Source organism: Marmota monax, unplaced genomic scaffold (assembly GCF_021218885.2).
Source record: "Marmota monax isolate L192 unplaced genomic scaffold, Marmota_monax_Labrador192_F-V1.1 WCK01_AAM20220418_F8-fsc00140, whole genome shotgun sequence".
Classification (NCBI taxonomy): Eukaryota; Metazoa; Chordata; class Mammalia; order Rodentia; family Sciuridae; genus Marmota; species Marmota monax.
In genome coordinates, this window is record NW_026694256.1 from 4,427,142 (window position 1) to 4,445,317 (window position 18,176).

At 35.3% G+C, this 18,176-nt stretch overlaps 1 protein-coding gene across 1 annotated transcript; it reads left to right on the forward strand.

Annotated features, from left to right (window-relative positions):
* Positions 1–2,720: 2,720 nt before the first annotated feature.
* LOC124108541 (spindlin-1-like) lies at positions 2,721–3,929 on the forward strand. Its single transcript, XM_046467003.2, has one exon. The coding sequence runs from the start codon at positions 2,867–2,869 to the stop codon at positions 3,419–3,421; it is 555 nt and encodes a 184-aa protein (XP_046322959.1). The 5' UTR covers positions 2,721–2,866; the 3' UTR covers positions 3,422–3,929.
* Positions 3,930–18,176: the final 14,247 nt, after the last annotated feature.

Below are 18,176 nucleotides of genomic sequence, written 5' to 3' on the forward strand. Positions count from 1 at the left end.
AAAATGTCCATACTCTCTATTTTAATCTCATCTTATACTGGGAGATGGGAAGCTGATAGATGCTACTACTAATTATGGCTCCTGGTCATAATGGCTGGCAGCTTAAGGAGAAACACAAAGCTGTGGGGTTAACAACTCCCAGCCCTTGGCTCAAGGTTACAGAGGACCCCCAAAATAAATAAAAAGAATAGCATAACATCAGTCCTTGCTAAGAGTTTTACCCACATCAGTGGAAACAAGCCCAGTTTTTCTCATTAAGAATTTCCCCCCATATTTCTGCACCATTTTCCTTTTAAAAAATATTTTTTTTAAAAAATGCAAACTGCACTCATAAATTCGTCAAGAAAATAGTACACTATAATCAAGTGATTTTTATCCAGAGATGCAATGTTGGTTCAACATATGCCAGTGAATAAATGTTATTTACCACAAAAATAGTATTAAGGACAAAAATCATATGATTTATTGCTGAGAGCCACGGCCGAGTCTGTATGGCCCCTGGCATTTTGCCAACAGTATTGATTGACAGGCGAGGCATTACTATCCGCCTCTGCCGCAACTTTTGAGTTCTCGCACTATTTTGGAGTTCTCATGGGGATTTCCGGGGATTCCCCGAGAGTTCCCATTGGTTGGGGAAGTGCAGGAGGAGGGATTTCCGGGAGAGATATTTCCGGCTGGGGGTTCCTGGACAAGCCTCCTGGCGCGTTCGGGAGGATTCCCCGGGAGCTGTGTGAAGTGTTTCCTGCAGTTTAAAAATAAAGTTTGTTCCTGCTTCAGTGGCTCGTGATTTGTGCCCAGCCAGACTGCGGCAATTTATCTCAGTAGATGCAGAATGACCTTTGGTAAAATGTAGCACTAATTCATGTTAAATATGTTGGACAGTCACTTTGAGAGCCATTCAGAGCTCCTGGAGAGACTGGTAACTTCTGGTTGAAGAATAGAGTTGAGAGCTCTAGGCTTTCCCTGCAGTTACCTCCAGGGTACAGAGTCAACTGTAACTTCACAGGTTACTTGAGAGCAGGTAAGGAACAGGGCCTGGGCACCAGAAGAGGGAAAGATTAGCTGATGAGAGGCCTTCAGGAAGTGGATCATGGCGGTAGATCCACCTTGATCTTGGCACAGTAAGACTTCTAACAACTAAGGCAATTGAGAAGATGATGGAAGAGAAGAGATCACTTTTCTGGTTCCTCCATGGAGAAAGACCAAGAAAGCAGACAGGCAGCTTCTCAGCACATGAGGTACTGTAAATCTTCAGGGACACTATAAGTTCATAGGGTAGAAATTCTACTGCCTCAGATCCATACTGTTAGATGGGTAGACACACAAAGAACAAGAAATAATAAAGGAACAAATTGCCCTAAACAAACCAAGATACTCCATTAGCAGAATTCATTGATACACAGTGGAAGAAATGGCAAAGAAGGAGTTTAAAATGTACATAATTAAACTGATCTGCCAAGTAAAGGACAGTGTAAGTGTGAAGTCAGAGAGAAAATACAGGAAGTAAAAGATCCCTTCAATAAAGAGATAGAGATTTTTTTGGGGGAAAAGACAAGCAGAAATAATTGAAATAAAGGAATCAATAAACCAAATTAAAAATTCAATCGAAAGCATTACCAACAGGCTAGATCATTTGGAAGACCAAACCTTAGGCAATGAAGACAAAATATATTATATTGAAAACAAAGTTGATTGTGGAGGAAACATGTTAGGAGGCCATGAAAAGGACTTCCATGAATTATGGAATAACATGAATAGACCAAATTTAAGATTCATTGGGATAGATGAAGGCTTGAAGATACAAACCAAAGGAATGCACAGTCTTTTCAATGAAATAATATAGAAAAATTTCCAAAATTAAAAGAATGAAATATCAAATCCTGGGGGCACCCAAGACCTCAAATATACAAAATTAAAACAGACCCACATTAAGGCACATTATAATGAAAATGACTAACAAACAGAATAAGGATAGAATTATAAAAGCTTTCAGAGAAAAACAACAGATTTCATTTGAAGGATACCAATTCAAGTTTGAGCTGATCTCTCAACCTAGACCCTCAAAGCTAGGAGGTCTTGGAACAATATATAACCAAACTCTAAACTAAAATGGATTCCAGCCCAGAATACTTTACTCAGCAAAATTAAGCTTCAGAATTTATGATAAAATAAAAACCTTCCTTGACAAACAAAAGTGATAATTTACAACTAGAAAGCCTACACTACAAAACATACTCAATAAGATATTGCATCAATAAGAAATAAAAAAAATAAATGTAAAAACCAGCAAAGGGAGTAAGTATACTAAAGAAAACGTGAATCAATGATGAAACCAATTCAAATTAAAAAACAAAAATAAATCAAAATGATGGAATAAAAATCATATCACAACAATAAGATTGAAAGTAAATGGTCTAAACTCATCAATCAAAAGATATAAACTGGCAGATTGGATTAAACAAAAAGACCCCAAAATATACTGTCTCTCAGAGACTCACCTCTTAAGCAAAGATATCCACAGATTGAAGGTGAAAAAAAATGGGGAAAAAAATGTATCAGTCTAGCAGATGTCATAAACAAGCAACGGGCTCTACCTCCTGAAGATGTGAGCTGGTTCCCGCTGCCACACTCTTGCGCCGTGATCTTCAGCCTCACCTGGAGCCCCATGGAATGCAGCCGGCCTTCTATGGACTCAGACCTCTGAAACCAGCACTTGTGATTCCTCACATTTTTGCTGAGCTTATAAAAGAGACACTTGGATGGTGGATGAACAAGAAAACTGACTTTTTGTGGAAACTTTCCAATTGGAGAATATTGAATTTTCACCCTAGTCTAGCAGCTCTGCTGCTCACATAAATACAGATGAATGAAGACCCCATTCGGAAAGACACCTGACCAGCGGTCCAGAGCTGATGCAGGCCATGCTGGGGTGTCTGCAAACATGATGAAGAAGAGGACATCTCACAAAAAACATCGGAGCAGTGTGGGGCCAAGCAAGCCTGTGTCTCAGCCCCGGTGGAACATGGTAGGCTGCAGGATCCAGCATGGGTGGAGAGAGGGCAACGGCCCTGCCACCCAGTGGAAGGGGACCCTCTTGGACCAGGTGCCGGTGAATCCTTCTTTGTATCTTATAAAGTACGATGGATTTGACTGTGTTTATGGACTAGAACTTAATAAAGATGAGAGAGTTTCTGCGCTTGAAGTCCTACCTGATAGAGTTGATGACTCACCTCCAGAAGAAAGGGAACCAGGAGAAGTTGTGGACAGCCTGGTAGGCAAACAAGTGGAATATGCCAAAGAAGATGGCTCGAAAAGGACTGGCATGGTCATTCATCAAGTAGAAGCCAAACCATCTGTCTATTTCATCAAGTTTGATGATGATTTCCATATTTATGTCTACGATTTGGTGAAAACATCCTAGATGTCATCATGAACTTTGCCAAATTTGTGGAACTATTAAATGTATAATTTGTAGACATAAAGACTTGATTGCTTTCCAGTTTAATGAAAGCTTAAATGTCCCTGCAAACCCACAATCTCTGCCAGCAGAACTGGTTTTGTTCTGAATAGTACAGATTGATGTGAACACAAAGCATTTTGTGTAAGGAGGACTCCTCATAAGAAGTCTGTTGGGAGGGGAGTTACAGGCAAGTTTGGTAAAAATTAAGCTAGTATCATAGCCATTTAAATCTGTAATAGATCCTAACCATTTCCCCCTTCACTCTAACACTGTCTTATTCCACTGCCACAATGCAAGCATAGTTTGGTATTTTTGTTACTGCCTTTTTTGAGATAATGTGTATCGATATTTACTTGTCTCTATGTATCTGTGTGCCTGTGTGTATAATATGCATATGCACACACAGGGGTCCACGTGCACGTGCGCGCCACTGGCAGTCCTTTCCTTGTGGATTGGGATGGGGGTGATACTGTTTAACAGGAATGCTTGACATAAGTCAATCATATTTATAATATTCCTGCTCTTTATTTAAAACGAAATTGAGGCACAGGAAGCACATAGGGATGTTCAAGTTGTTTTGAAAGTCAGAAGTTCAGAGCACCTTTTCAGTCTGGAGGCTTTAAACCACAAGTCCAAAAATGAATTACTTTTGAACAGTTAATGACCCACATTAGAATTTGATAAACTGGTGAGAAATCTGGGTAAAAGGCTGCCTTTAATTCTAAGCTTTGTAAAAAAATTTTTTTTTGTTTACATTTTAATTATGAATACTTTCAGCAAAGCCCAGGTCTTAAATTTAGTACATGGATTTAAAGGCACAGGACATCAATGGTTTGTGAGTATGTGGTAAATTCCTGGAAGAACAGTGCTTTTATATTAGAAGTGTAAGTTTTAAGGATGGCCTTGTTGCCTTCTAACGAGTTCTCTGGGACTTTCTAATTTTTATTACTATTATTGATGATATACAATTATGATCAGAAGGTTTCTTCTGTCCCCTGTCTCTCTCCACTGCTTTTCCCCCTCAAAAAATGTCTGGACAAATAACAGCTTGATCTCTTGACATCTTTTATGGTGGTGTATGTTCTTACTTCCAGGTGTGCTGTCAACATGGGTTCATTCCCTTCAGTGGCCCCTCGGGGTTTGCATGTCAGTGATGTGTTACCATAGAAAGCCCAGTCATCTGCATTGGCTTGTGAGTGTGATAGCAGCCCTTCACCACAGAGTCCTTTTGTGGTTTATTCCTGCAAGGTTGTTTGAAATTGAAATAGAATCGCGAATGTGGTTGGTTAATCAGCCAAATGGCTACTCTCCCTTTGTTTTCAAAGAACTGGTGGTTTGACAGCCAGGATAAAGGCAGTATGTGAAACCGGTCTCTAGTGGAAACCTTAACCTGCATTTTGGGCAGAACCTACGAGTGCATGCTGTCAGCCAAACACCAGAGGTTTTCGAGGGACCTGAACGATCTCTGTTGGGCTGTTCTTGATGTTAGAAATCATTCTGTAGCCTCACAATGCATGGTTTGCTCGATGCCCTTTTTAGCCTTCACGAGGGCTTGTGCCTTGTGCTTCTGGATGGTAATGACTGCTCACCATGTGAACACAATACCTCAGTTTTCTTCTCTCCCCGGCTGCAGTTGCCCTGTGCTCAGGACTTCACCACAGGCAGCCAGGGACAAGCTTCTCAAAGCATTGTGATACCCTAGTTATAGATGCTTTCTGTGCGTATGTGAGCAGGTGTCATCCTGCAGATTTGCTGTTTTTCCCCTGCATGTAAATCTCAAAGCTGAGCCTGGCTCCCAGAGCCCCATACTGAAGTTTGTGGCACAAGTTCGCAAGTGTGTCCAGCACTTACAGTGTGCAGAATATGGTGCAGTGACTTCAGGCCGGAAAATAAAGTTCCTTTTGAAGTGTTCTGAGGGTTGGGTCAATTGAAACACTTCTAGCATTACCTAATGACTTGCATTGTGGTATTTTCTGCAAGCTGCTTTAGCGACTTTAATATACCCACAATCTCCCAGTCTCTAGAGGAATGCAACATGATGATAATGATAATGTTTTTGATCATTGTTCCATTTGTTGCCTTCGGGGCTGAGGGAAGGGGAAGGGTTTTTTGTTTGTTTATGTGTATGTTTTTTGGTTGTTTTTCCATTTTTTCCCCATTTTTTAATTTTTGTGGCTTACACCACACTTAACGACGCTGTGACTAATTCTGCTCCCACGCCCACTTATCTTGGGCTTCGTCTTAGGCTCATGTTTCAGATCTGCATGCATTGCTTGCATTTTTCTGGTATCTGAATGTTGGTTCCTTGTTCTAGGAATTCAACATTAATTTCCAAAATTTTCATGGGACTTGTGAAAACACAAGACATGACTATGTATAAAATTTATTGGCCTTTCTCATTTACCTGCTCTAGTATTGTGTCGTGTGTGCGTGCGTGTGTGATGTCAGGCTGCCACGTAAAACTTCAGAGAACTGTAAAAGCAGACCATCCTTTTTTGCATGCTCTATCCTAAGTAGAATGTTCAATGTAATAACTAAAATTGCATGTTAAAGATATTTAGGTTTTGTTTTCTTTCTTTTTGTTTTCTTTCAGTTTCCTATATATTTGCTTACTGTGCTGTTCTAGTGGTTGTAGGATAAAAATGCACTGGTGAAGCAAATGTAGTGCCAACAGAAGGTGATTTTCCAGTTGTATATGTCATGCAGCATTTGAAGGGACTGTGCATTCTTTAAAAAATCACAGTTACTTCTAAATCAGATGTCATTTCTATTCTTGTTTTATGTGCCAAACCCCGAAGTGCATTGGGCTTGAATCTCTGAACACTGTAGACCCATTTGAAGACTGTTCTGATTGTCACAAATTGTAGTGCCTGAAAACACTCTTAAACTGATTGTCTTAAAAAATGAAAGTTCTCCAAAGACAAAACAGGAACAATTATTATGACTAATTATGATTGAAATGACTGTGGTTCCTTGGAAATGCTGCGCTCTTTGTATTTTCCACCATTAGTGCAGTTTGAATGAATGTGTAGAGTTCAGAGGTCTTCGTGTTCACATTTTAAAACTAGGTAAATGACCTCATCATTCGAGCTTGAATTCATTTTTAATTTTAATTTTATTTTATACAATGTGTAGACAGTTCCCTGTTCTTTGCATTTAGAAGTATACACAATATAAATCTGTTAATTCTGTAAGTAATTTTTATAATTATGATGTAACTCTATCCTATCCTTAAAACATTTAAAATAAACCCTTTATGTGCAAAAAAAAACAAAAAACAAAAAAAAACAAAACAAAACAAAAAAAAACAAGCAACGGATTCTATCCTCATATCAGATAAAGTGAACTTCAAGCCAAAGTTAATTATAAGGGAAAAAGAAGGACATTTCATATGGCTTAAGGAAATCATACAAGAACAAGACATAACAATTGTAAATATGTATGCCCAAACAATATAACATCTATGTACATTAAATAAACTCTTCTCAATTTGATGAATCAAAGAGATACAACACAATAATATTGAGTGAGTATAACACACCTCTCTCACCATTGGATAGATCCTGAAAATAAAAACTAAATAAAAAGTTTTAGAACTAAAAAATACAATTAATAATTCAGACTTAACAGACATATATAGAATAATTCCTTTTTGTGTGTGTGTTGTGTTACTGGGAATTGAACTAGGGCCTTGTGCATACAAGGCAAGCACTCTACCAACTGAGCTATATCCCCAGACCTTAGAATAATTCATCCATAAATTACTGAATACACTTTCTTCTCAGCAGCACATGGATTCTTCTTTAAAATAGACCCTATTATAGGCCACAAGGCAAGTCTTAGCAAATACAATAGAAAAAAATAGAGATAATACCTTGCATTCTATCAGATCATAATAGAATAAAATAAGAAATCAATGACAAAGTAAAAATAGAATTTACTATAATATTTTGAGACTAAATAATAAGCTATTGAATGATGAATGGATAACAGAAGAAATCAGGGATGAAATAAAAAAATACTTAGAGGTAATGAGAATAGTGATACAACATATCAAAATCATTGGGTTACCATGAATGTAGTCCTAAGAGGAAAGTACATTGCCTTGAGCTCATTTATTACAAGAATAGAAAGTCAATGAATAAATAATCTAACAATACATCTCAAAGCCATAGAAAAAGAAGAAATCAACATCAAAAGCAGTAGAAGGCAGGAAATAATTAAAATCAGAGCTGAAATCAATGAAATTGAAATAAAAGAAGCAATCCAAAAAATTGACAGAACAAAATATTGGTTTTTTGAAAAAAATAATAAAATTGATAAATCCTTATCCCAACTAACAAAAAGAGAAAATTTAAAACTAAAATTTGCAATGAAAAAAGAAATATCACTGGACACTACTATACAGATGATTATCAAAAATTATTTGAAAATTTATACTCTAATAAAATAGAAATCTTTAAGACACTGACAAATTTCTACAGACATATGATCTGCCCATACTGAATCAGAAGGACATAGAAAATTTAAACAGATTAATTTTAAGCAATGAAATTGAAGATGACATCAGAAGCCTACTGAGAAAGAAAAGCCCAGGACCAGACAGATTCTCAGCAGAGTTCTAGTGGACCTGCAAAGACGCACTAACACAAGCCTTCTCAAATTATTCCATAGAAAAGAAGAGGAGGGAACCCTTCCAAACTCATTCTATGAAGATAGTATCACCCTGATACCAAAACCATACAAAGACACATTAAGGAAAGAAAACTTCAGATCAATATCCTTTATGAACATAGATGCAAAAATTCTTTTAAAATACAAAACATATTAAAAAGATAGTCAAGTGAGGTTCATTCCAGGGATGTAAGGTTGGGATAACATATGAAAATTAATAAATGTAATTCACCATATCAATAGACTTAAAGAAAAAAATTACATGATTATCTCAATAGATGCAGGAAAAAAAACATTTGAAAAATTCAGCTTCCACTCATGCTCAAAACATTAGAAAAACTAGGGATAGAAGAAACATACCTATATATGCTAAAATTAAGGCCAGTACCATTCTAAATAGAGAAAAATTAAAAGCATTCCTTCTAAAAATTGGAACAAGAGAGGGATGCCACCGTTTACCACTTCTGTTTAACATAGTCCTAGAAATTCTAGTCAGAGCAATTAGGCAAAAGAAAGAAATTAAAGGGTACAAGTAGGAAAAGAAGAATTCAAACTATTCCTATCTGCTGATGAAATAATTCCATATTTAGAAAACCCCAAAAGCTCCACAAGAAAACTTCTACAACTCGTAAATGAATTCAGAAAATTAACAGGATATAAAATTAACACCCATAAATCATTCCACTGACGGAGAAATAAGGAAAACTATCCCATTCACAATAGCCACAAAGAAAATTAAATATCTGGGAATCAGTCTAACAAAAAAGGTGAAAGACCTCTACAATGAGAACTACAGAACACTAAAGAAAAATATAGAAGACCTTAGAGGATGGAAAGATCTCTCATGCTTTTAGATAGGCAGAATTAATACTGTCAAAATGACCATACTACCAAAAGCACTATACAGATTTAATGCAATTCCTATTAAAATGCCAATGACGTTCTTCACAGAAATAGAAGAAACAATCATGAAATTCATTTGGAAAAATAAGAGACCCAGAATAGCCAAAGCAATTCTTAGCAAGAAGAGTGAACCAGGAGGCATCATAATACCAGAACTTAAATTATATTCCAGAGCTATAGTAACAAAACTAGCATGGTATTGGCACCAAAACAGACATGAAGACCAATGGTACAGAATAGAAGACACGAAGAAAACCCCACATAAATACAGTTATTTCTTACTAGACAAAGTTGCCATAAGCATACATTCAACAAATGGTGCTGGGAAAACTGGAAATCCATATGTAGCAAAATGATATTAAACACGTTTTTCTCACCCTGAACAAATCTCAAGCCTACATTGATCAAGGACCTAAGCATTAGACCAGAGACCCTACACCTAACAGAAGAAAAAGCAGGCCTAAATCTCCATGATGTCAGTTTAGGAACCAGTTTCCTCAACAAGACTCTGAAAGTGTAAGAAGTAAAATCAAGTATTAATAAATGGTATTGTATCAAACTAAAAATATTCTTCACAACAAAAGAAACAATCAAGAACATGGAGAGCCTATAGAATGTGAGAAAATGTTTGCCACCTGCACTTCAGATAGAACATTAATCTCCAGGATGTATAAACAACTCAAAAAACTTAACACCAAAAAAACAAATAACCCAATCAATAAATGGGGTAAGGAACTGAACAGACATTTCACAGAAGAAAAAAATATGAATGGTCAACAAATAAATGAAAGAAATATTCAACATAACTAGCAATTAGAGAAATGCAAATCAAAACTACACTGAGATTTCATCTCACTCCAGTCAGAATGGCAATTATCAAAACTAAAGTAACAATAAATGTTGGCAAGGATATGGAGTAAAAAGTACACTGATACATTGCTGGTAGGACTGCAAATTGGTGCAACCACTATGGAAAGCAGTAAGGAGATTCCTCAGAAAACTTGGAGTGGAACCCCCATTTGACCCAGTTATCCCACTTCTCGGTTTATACCCAAAGGACTTAAAATTAGTATACTATAGTAATGTGGCCACAACACTGTTCATAGTAGCTCAATTAAAAATAGTTAAGCTATGGAACCAACTCAGGTGTTCTTCAACAGATGAATAAATAAAGAACATCTGTTAGGCCTTAGGCCTGAGTTTAAGCAACTCCATTTTTAAAAACTCCAGTTTAAAATCTGCAGTCTCACTAGGCACACCCACAGATCCCTCCAGTATGGGCTCAAACAAGTTACTTCCCCTCACTCTGATAAACAGAGTGAAGACCCTGGCAGGCTGTGCTGGCCTGATAAGAGGGAAAGACAGAAAATCAGGGTGGAGACCACCAGACCAGATGTTTCTGACCCCAGGGTAAATGATGTCACTGAGAAATCCGGTGGTAGCTGATAAGGATTGAAAGGGGGGGTCAACGCCCCCCCCCCAATTTAGTATAAATAATAGAGCAAATGAACAGAAATTCAGCCAGCTGAAATAAGAACCCACTAGAGCTGGAGCGCCTAATGAGGACCTAACATCCCATCACTTGTCATCACTTGCCTCTGCATGATCCTCACTGCTCTCAAACTCTACCGCCTCCTCTGGACCTTGGTGAGAGCTGCAATTCCTCCCTACCACCCACTCCTCAATGGGTCATCCACTCCACGCCAGGAAAAGCCTGCCTTGGTTCGGGACCTAGTCACCTTGGTCTGTGAGTGTGCATCTGCTGGACTTAAAGCCTAAGGCTTAAGACTTTTGAATTTAGCATGCAGAGGGAATGTCTGTCATTAGCCTATCATGATTAAGTGTGTTTTGCAGTGCTAAGAATTAATCTAGAATAGTTTGCTGTAAACTGATTGTGACTATTGCAGTGCCTAGCATTAAGGATTGTCATTTTCTTGATTAAGAACCTATAGAGGGCTGGGGATGTGGCTCAAGTGGTAGCGCACTCGCCTGGCATGCATGCGGCCCGGGTTCGATCCTCAGCACCACATACAAAGATGTTGTATCCGCCAAAAACTAAAAAATATTAAAAAAAATTTTTCTCTCTCTCTCAGGTTCTTTAAAAAAAGAACCTATAGAGTGAAATTATATTGAGTAATTTGAGTGAATAAAGCATTGAAAGGGGCAGAAGTGCATGAATATTCTTTATTTCTCCCCTCGACTGCATATGTTGCAATTTTGCCCCCTCTCGATAGTTACATATAAACAATGTACTATTATTCAGTCATTAAGAAGGATGAAATTATGGCATTTGTCAGTAAATGGATGGAACTAGAAGATATCATGCTAATTGATATAAGCCAATCCCCCAAAACTTAAGGCCAAAAGTTCTGTCTTATATGTGGATGCTGACTCCCATTAGGCAGGGTGGAGTGAGGATCAGAGATTCACTGGATGGGTGGTGGGAGGAATGGGGGCAAAGAAGGTTGGTAATGGGGAAGATAGTAGAATGAATTGGTCATAACTTTCCTATGTTCATATATGAATACATAACCAGCATAATTTCACATCACATATAACCACAAGAATGGGAAATTATACTCCATGTATGAATGGTATATTAAGATACATTCTACTGTCATGTACAACTAAAAAGAAGAAATAAATTTTTAAAAATGATGGTAAAAAATGTTGGATAAACTAGGGATAGAAGTAACTTACCTCAATATTTTAAAGGCTATATATGACAAACCCAAGATCACCATTGTACTGAAAAAAACGTAATAGGTGTTCAGTATATGTTCTATTAATTTAAGTTATTCCTATAAATCCAGGGTAAGAGCATTTGTTTCAATATCAGACATTTTCAGGGTGATGAGAGAGAAAGGAAGACTAGGGAAGTTATGCTTAACCAAGCAATATTACATATAACTAAATTGTTTCAGTACAAGGTCTGTTTGTTGCAAGGATGAGAAATACCACTCAGATTTATCCAGAAAATGATTTTTTCAGGGACATCACAGACACTGTATAAGAACAATGGAGCCAGGCATCAGCCAAGACTGAGCTGAACGCACACCTTAAATGAATCCTTCAAAGATGATACTGTTGCTGCCACTTACCACCATGGTTCACATGGCAGCCCCTTAACACACCAGACATCAATCACCAGCCTGTTAGGTTGACCCAAACATTTTTGGAAATCGAATGTGTTTGCTAGTGTTGCTATTCCCTGCCACCAGAATAGACATTTCACGAATCGAATCCTGTATCCTTGAATAATTGATATCTGTTCATGGGCTCTGTTGGGTAAATGGATGGGCAAGCCTGGATCACATGTTGGACAAAGGAAGCTGGGAAAAGAGAGAGGTTGCTTTGTTTCTCACTAGGATCAATAAAATATGAATTTCTGCAATATAAAAAGAATTTGAAGTGATGAGTGGCTTAAAAATGTGCAAGTGCTGACATTCTAAATGTTAAGAGAAACTGGTATAAAAAGTATTGATAACACAAGCAGAAAATGAACCTAAGAATATAGTAAAATACACAACAACTAACAGGAAATGTTGAGAGCTGTGGAGAGAGAGCTCAGAAGTTAACAAAACAAATATAAATGGAAAAGTTCACTATTCAAAAGAAATAATAGTAATATTTAACATTAACTTAGTTCTTATTATACTTCAAGCACAGTTCTCAATATTTAACTTATGTTAATTGTATTAAATGTTGTAGCAAAGCATCATTATACTCATTTTTAGGTAAATAAATGAAGACATCACATGTTTAGATAAGATACCCAAAGTCACAATTCTAAAAGTATCCTTTGCCTTTTTGTGTGAAGTCATTGTAGGGTCTCCTGATTTTCTTACTTCTCTAGGTCCTTCAGGATGTGACTTCTCCCTACTTCTCAGCCACATTTCTTAAAGCCATGGAAAAAAGTAGTATTATCCTAGGATCATTCTTGGGAAATTTTTATCTGGTTGATCCACAATTAAAACTAAGGTATATTTGAATGTTAAAACATGTTAAAATTTCTGGTAAGCATTCACGCTATGATTCTATTCAGTCCCAGTTAGGAGAGTCTGGTTGCATAGAATAAAAACCCATTAGAAGTAAACTAAAAGAAGGAAACAGTTGGAAGGCTTCAGAGTTGCCTGAGAGACTCACCAGCTGGAAGCACAGGTGAACTTCAGGAGAGCCTGCAGCCCAGAGCTGGACAGTCTGTCTACCCTCTCCACCTCTCTGGGCCACAGGGCCTCTCTTGGCAACTTCTCAAACAGGTCAGCTTCGACTCTATAATTGCTTTCTGTGGATTGTGTTTTTCAGCTTCTCTGGTGCACATAACCAGATGAATCAGGTTTTATATTTCCTTCAACACAACACACAACACTAGAGATATTTCTCAAATAATTTTTTTGGTCACTGAGAAGCAAGGCTGTTTTCTATTTGAGTCCTCAGGTTCATTCTTTAATTTTAGTTAAAAATCATTTCCAATCACAAGAGCTTTTAAATCAATGATTTGCTTGTATTTTACTCTGTATATAAACACCTTACTGGCTTAGCCCATTTTTTTTTTTTCCTGCACTAAGATTCTTATGCCATATTATGGCTGATGAATGCATTGTGACCTGGAACAAGTTATCTTACCTCTTTTCCAATCTGTTCATTCTTTCTGTCTTCTGTTTCTCTTTTCTCTTCACATATTTTTCCTCTCTTATTTTGAAAACAATTTTTCCTCTCTTATTTTGAAGACAATTTATATTGAAAACAATTTTCAAATCATTTTCCCTAAAACTTTCCTATAATCCTCTTATCGAGATTTGCAAGGTCTTATCTTAATCATAGCTTTTAAAAGCAAAACTATTGCTTCCATACATAGTCAACGAACACTGCATGCATACCCTGTATTGTGTGTGTGAGGACAAATTTACTTTTGGCCCTTCACTTTCTGTAGTGGTTTCACTATCACCTCAGAGATGAGAAATTTAAACTTTAAGAGTTTAAGTCGTATTGGACCAAGGTCTGAGGATTATAAAAATTGATTCCAAAGTACTTGTCTCAGAATCTGTGTCAAATTCTTGTAGACACCTTCAGTGGTGGCACATCTCCATCCTTTTTTTTTGTTGTTGTTGCAGAATTAGGCTTAATGGAGGTTTCATGAAATTATTCCCTGCCACCCAAATGAGAAGATGGAGAGATATTTGATTAGCTTGGTATATTATTAATCAAAATATGGACATAAAATTGTGAGTTTTTGGCCTCAGAATTTGTGAAGACAATGGAAAAAGAATCTTAAAATTATTTTGACTATTGTCAGCCTCCCCACTAGAACCAGAATATATTGTGATCTTCCAAGGTGAAGGACACTCTGAAGGATAGTTTTTAATTATATGGACAAGTTCTTGGTTTGGTTAAAAAAAAAAAAAAGATATCACATTATTTCACCATTAGTTCCTGGAGGCTTTTAAGAAGAAATATCTTATTTCAAGATTCATCATTACCATCAGGCCAATTAGTTCATCACATTAATTTCTGTTACTTAGGTAACCCACAAAAAATGAGATAGCACAGTGTACTCATGTAGCAAAAAGTGCATTTGGAACAAAAATAGGGTCAGCTATAATTTTGATGAATGTGTCAAAATGTATAAAACATAAAGTTAAGATTAAAATATAAGAATAAATGTGATATATATATATATATATATATATATATATATATCTATCTCACATCTCTCTTTCTATATATATATATATAGAGAGAGAGAGAGAGAGAGTGGGGAGAATGAACTTCAAAACTTGTATTTCCTCTACCTTTATTTAGGCTTTGAGTCAATTTCCTATAGATTGCAGTGTTTCTAACAGAGAGAAAAATACATTCTTTCCATTCATCGAATATAAAATCCACTTATCTCACTGATCAATTTGTCATTCTTAAGGTGATTTTTTTATTTTTCCATATTTTTCTGGACTATCAATTCAAATAAAATAAATTAACATTCTCTTCATTCTCATTCAAAAACACACATACCATCTGTATCTTGAACTGTTCCAGGTACAGTGACCACCTATTGCTCTCCATCTGTCAGATGTATACCATCCATGTCGTCTTGCTACAGATGATTCTATACTTTGAGATAGTGGCAATATTTTTCTAAATTCCATTTCTATTAAGTAAAATGTGAAATTTTTATTTGTAAAGAAAGCATAAAACTACAAAGCGGGGAAGATTTTTCTAATTTGACTTTGAAGAACATTTTAAAGGAGCATTTCCAATTTTTTTCTCAGCATCAATGGCATATGCCTTTCCAGGTGAATTGTTTGGACAATGGCATACTCTTGGATGTTTGCTTTTCAGTAAGTTAAACTTCCTATTTGATTGTATCAACTCATGATATTAGTCAATATTATTATAAGAACTATATCTTATAAACCTAGAAAAAGATATTTAAGTAACAAATATTAGACTTGTTTCTCAAAATTTTAAGTAGCTTTTATCATAACTTTAAGATATAAGTAGTGTATGATATTCAGTGATTAGTATTCTGGCAATACATTTTAAAACTCCAAGGCAAAAATTACTAATACTATTCTGCCGTATTACTGACTCAACTCTTTTATGATTTAATTTTAAATCATTCCTATTATTTATTGCAAGTTTTATTTGTTCTGAGATTTTTTTTGAAGCCAATAATCTTGCCAAACCCTCTAATTTTCTATAATAATTTATCTAAAATAATTTTGTTATTTTTCTAAAATCATGGTACTTTTAAACAATCATATATGTTCTTCTTCCAGTCATCACATACCACATTTTTTTTCTTTGCACTATGTATTGTAAAACTCTTCAATATGATACTTTACTTGTGCTATGATTTTAATATTTCACCATTAGTATATTTGCCAAATGTATTTTGTAGATACACTTTACTAGGTTAAGAATTTTCCCTTCATGCCTAGTTTCCAAGTAGATCTATTTATTTATTCACTAATAATTTTATTATAAATCTTTACTTCCTGCACATATTAAGAAAATCTTATGAATATACTCATTGGATTTGTAAATATGATCTATTACATTGATTTTTCTAATATTAAATGAACCTTGAAATACTGAATTTAATCCAACATAGTCATGATATAGTATCTATTAGCAATCTATTATCTATTTATATCTATTCATATTTCATTTTTGTTGAGATTTGCTTATATTTGTTTTAAGACATTTGTATCTAACTTCATTAATAAAATTGACATGCAGTTTTATTTCTCAAGTTGTCATTGTATGCTTTAATTTTGAAGTATTATTATTATTATTATTATTATTATTCACACCGGGTTTTTCACTCTGGGCCTTGCACATGTTGGACAAATGCTGTACCACATCCTCACCCCATTTTATTCTCTCTAATTTAGCCCAGACTAATTTCAAAATTATTCTCCTCCTGCCTAATCTTCCTGAGTAGCTGGGAATACAATTGTGTATAATCGTGCCTGACTATAGGCTTTAATATAAAGGTTATGCTAGCCTCTAAAAGATTGCTCTTTTTCTGAAAGTGTAACATTTTAATTATATGTTTTCATAACTATTTTATAAATATTTTACTTTGGAAGTTTGTGGAAAAATACTTAAATATTGTTTACGTATATTTGAATGTCTATGACAAGGTTCTTCAATATTCTTGTGTTAATTTTGGCAATGTTTTTCCCTAAAATGTTGTCCCTTTTGACTAAGTACATTAGTCAACTTTCCATTGCTGTGACCAAAATACCTGACAAGACCAAATTAGAGTAAGAATATTTTGGCTCATAGTTTTAGATATTCACTCCATGGTGGGCTGGGTTCATTGCTCTGGGTCTGAGATGAGAAGAACATCATAGCCAAAGGGCACAGCAGAGGAAAACTGCTAACTTCCTGGCAGCTGGAAAGCAAAAAGAGAAAGGTGACCGGGTTACAGGGAAGATGAACTTATCCATGGCAGGTGCCCTCTAACCCACTTCCTCCAGTCCCGCCCCATCTGCCTTCAGTTTGTCCATTCAATCCAGGATCATTTCATCTCTGAATATTTCTGAATTAACAGAGGAGTTGTTCAGGGACACCTCATATCCAAACTGTAGCATTAAGTTTTTAAAATTTATTGCAAAATATTACTCATAATTGTCTCTTTTTGTCATTTAAATATGTGTACCACTTGTTTACCTGTAGGTCTTTTTTTTTTTTTCTATTGCTAATGTTTAAATTGTGTTTCCAAACTTTTAAAATTCAAATTCACCAGAGTGTTGTCTATAAATTGACATTTGGAATTGTTGATTTCCCCCTATTTTATATTTTTTCTTTTACAATCTATTTTTATTTATCACTTATGTCCTGTTTTCTTTGATTATACTTTATTGATATATTTTTTAATAACTTGTAAAGGTGTCCACTGGCCCACCAGTTACTGGGAGAATTGTTAACATATCCTATTATGATGAAAGTCACTTTTCCTTATATCTTTTTCAATTTATCTTTTATTAATTGTAATATTACATTATTGGGAATGCAAAGTGTTGAATTATATATATATATATATATATATATATATATATATATATATACATATTATTGTTGATTTGCAATTATTATCATTAGGTATCAAGCTCCTTTATTCCTCTACTGATGCTTTTTGCTAAAAGACCTATGTGTCTAATTTTGATATTTTAGTTACGGTAGGATTCTTAGGTTAGTAATAGATTTAATCATACACAATGACCAGTTTTGTAGTCTGAAAATTTTGGAATATTGTAAATTATTATGAGTTAGCCTAATATTTGTCTGATATATAATTTTTCATTTTGTATTTTTAACTTTTCTATAACTAAATACTAGTTATAACTGGTTTTTACTTGTTCAATAGCCAGATTGACAATCTTTGTCTTGTGTCTGGAACACTTAATTTGTTTGCATGTAATATCATTAGTGCATTTGTATTCTATGTGGTATATTTATATGGTTATATTTATTTTATATTATTCTGTTTTCCTGTTTGTTCCATTTTTTTCTATTATGTTTTCTCCTCTTTCTTATGTTAATTTAATTAATTAGTTCTATTTCTGTATTTTTTCCATTAAATTTTTTTAAATGCTTAACATTTTAGAAATTATGCTAGATATGTTAATAT

What these genes read in the sequence shown, in the direction of transcription:
- LOC124108541 (XM_046467003.2), top strand. Translation starts at nt 2,867, where the DNA reads ATGAAGACCCCATTCGGAAAGACACCTGACCAGCGGTCCAGAGCTGAT.